The following is a 2,729-nucleotide window of genomic DNA, read 5'->3' on the forward strand; positions in this document are numbered from 1 at the left end:
CTTGCGATGTGCCGGTCTTGCTGAATGTGTTCGGCCAACCAGCCTGCCCAAATTTGATTGAATCGTGCCGTCGACATGCTCATATCTTATCGCGATGACGATCTCGCCTTAGTAGAAGCTTTCGGTCCCGGGTCAATCGGTACGGCCTCATTCGCACATGGCGTCCGCGTGGGTGGTGCATTGAAGTCGTTTCTTCCAGCATTGAGTTTAGCAGGGACGAGAGCTGGCGACCCCTCAGCCATCGCAGTCTCATATCCATAGCTTGGTCGTGAGTAGCAGGTACTATCATCTGCTGGAGCGATAAAACGGGGAGAACGCCACAAAAAAAAAGGGGAAGAAATAAAGTAATAACAAAAACCACAAGAGGGCGCTTGTTCTTTCTAGATCAGTTTCCGGAAGACGGCCCCTTCATCCACCGTTGAGTCGCACGATTCCGTAGCAGTTCCCATGTGCTCTAGTGCGGATCCGTCCACTCAGGCCGGCGAATTTTCCCGTAGGCATGGTCAAGATCGACGATGCAAAGAACGATGAGCTTGAGGCTGGAACTCTGTCTACCAAGCGCAGCGTCAAGGTCCTGCTCTGTACTACATTCTCAGGCCAAACAGCTGGCTGGGGAAAAAGTCCGGCGGTGACAGAGTCGCTCGGTACGTTCATCTGAGTTCTGAACACTCGAACTCTCGACTCCAATGTCATCATTCCGCTGCCCCACACTCTGCTATTGAACTGTAGGTTCAGTCAATAAAGCATGGAGGAGAAGACTACGTGATCGAGAGCTGGAGCCACAGGCAGCCCCAGGATTCCCTTGACGTTCCAGCCGCGGGACGTCTCGTCCGGTAGCCGGGGACGTGTCTGTGGACATGTGCGAATTGCCTTCCCATATTGCATGGCTAGCTGGTGATCACAGGGATGCTAGCTTGATCTCACGTAGATCCCGAGTCAAGACTTGGGTCCAGTCTGTATGGACTCAGTTCATCTGTTCGCAAGGCAAGCAAGGGTAGCCAGGACCCTTTCCGGCGGATCAGCAAGCTCGAGGATCATGCCTCTGTAAGACCGGCTTCTCAGGTTGTACCCGCAGTATCCGTGCCCCAAAGGTACTTCGGCATCGCCTGGGGACAGACACAGAAAGAGCAGCGGTGCGGTGCGTTGCAGTCCCCTCGAGTCGCGCCGGCTGCGAGCTGTGATAGCTCACTGGACCTATAGTACCACAATTGAAACCTCAGCTGGGGCCTCGTACCGTCGCAACCGATGAGCCGGCGATGGGTCCCAAGGGTATCTACTATTGTACTATTGTGGGAGGGGCAGACGAATGTCACGGCTGGGTCACACCATCTGCTGTTGCGCGCAACATTGCCGGCAGAGGGTTGGGTGTTGATGGTAAAAGTGCAGGCGATTGCCCACCGCCGTGCAGTGGCAGGAGTGCGTGCGGTCCCGCCATGGGCGGGTTGCAGTGGCATTCAGTGCTCGGATAAGTGTCGCGAGGGCATCCCTACCCATGCTGCCCCGGGCGTCCAAGCCGATGGGGCCAGTAGAACGGTGTGATGTACTGTACGCAGCGGACACAACGAATGTTTCGTTCGGCATGTCGAGCGGTGGTGATGGTTAGAGCTGATCGAGCTTGGCGTCCAAACAAAGATGGGATCGACAGCGAGATATAGCGATCCTTGGGAGGTCTTATCGCGCCTGTTATAACAGACAGCTGGACAGCTGGAGCCGGATAGGAGGGACGGCAAATTCCTGACCCCCAGCAGCTCTGGGGAAGGGGTCGAGCGAGACTTGAGCTTGCAGGCCAAGCCGAGGGTGAGTGGCGTCTCTACTCATATACACTATACACAGTAGACCCAGGATGCAGCAGCTCTGGATAACCACGGCGGGCGGTCGGTCGGTCGGTCGGGCAGGCGGCGAGGGACCATGAGACTGGGCAGTGGGTGGCAGCGAATGGAGGCGCCGCCAGCCGAGGAGAACAGGGCCGCGGCGACTTAATAAATGACGGGCATTAAGATAGGCGGCCGTGCGTGAGGAGGTGAATGGTGTCAGTTGCTCAGTGTGGTCTTGTCAAGCCGGGGATCTGAGCCTCTCGGGAGGATCTGGGGTTCTTGGGACCAGAACCGCAAAGCTCCGACCCTTGATGATCAGCGAGGTGGTCAAGCTTCTTCGAGGTCCAAGGTTGGCAGGGGTGGGAGCTCGAGGCAGCTCGAGGCAGCTCGACGCAGGCCGGGGAGGATGAGCTGGGGGCAGCCCGATGGGTCCAAGCTTCTAAGGTTACCTGGTGAGCAGGATAATAAGTGCCAAGAGATGGAATGTTTTCTGGGCCGTGCCAATCGCAACAGCTGAAAGGAGAGGCAACAGGTGGATGGGGTCAAAAAGGGCACCGAGGAGTCGATGTGAGGCGAGATGTTGAGGAATCGAGCAGTCGAAGAATCGAGGGATCGAGTGGAGCTAGGGCAGGGGGAGCCCAAGGTCGGACCCTGGTTTGTACCCAGGGCAGAGGAGGGCATAGGCAAGGGAGGGCATTAACAAAATGCTGTGCGGTGCCATTATAATACGTGACGATGTATGTGTGGACAGCAAATTGCAGACGGAGTACGCATGGAACAGCCTTTTTTTCCTTCTTCTCTGGTCTTCTTTGGGCGCTTTGAAGTCGCGCCACTGCAATCTGGGCACCTCGAGGAACGCAACACTAGGTTTCGACCAGGCGAGAGTAATGCACAAGCACGGCAGTCTACCACATA

The 2,729-nt window shown here is 56.5% G+C and overlaps 1 protein-coding gene across 1 annotated transcript; it reads left to right on the forward strand.

Annotated features, from left to right (window-relative positions):
* Nucleotides 1–499: 499 nt before the first annotated feature.
* On the forward strand, nt 500–1,980 carry J7T55_008660 (uncharacterized protein; the record flags this gene model as incomplete). The annotated part of the gene is made up of 4 exons (XM_053139001.1): nt 500–644; nt 929–1,044; nt 1,705–1,797; nt 1,843–1,980. The coding sequence occupies 4 exons, from the start codon at nt 500–502 to the stop codon at nt 1,978–1,980; spliced, it is 492 nt and encodes a 163-aa protein (XP_052997935.1).
* Nucleotides 1,981–2,729: the final 749 nt, after the last annotated feature.

This window comes from Diaporthe amygdali, assembly GCF_026229845.1.
Source record: "Diaporthe amygdali strain CAA958 chromosome Unknown NODE_4_length_2575358_cov_65_588622, whole genome shotgun sequence".
Classification (NCBI taxonomy): domain Eukaryota; kingdom Fungi; phylum Ascomycota; class Sordariomycetes; order Diaporthales; family Diaporthaceae; genus Diaporthe; species Diaporthe amygdali.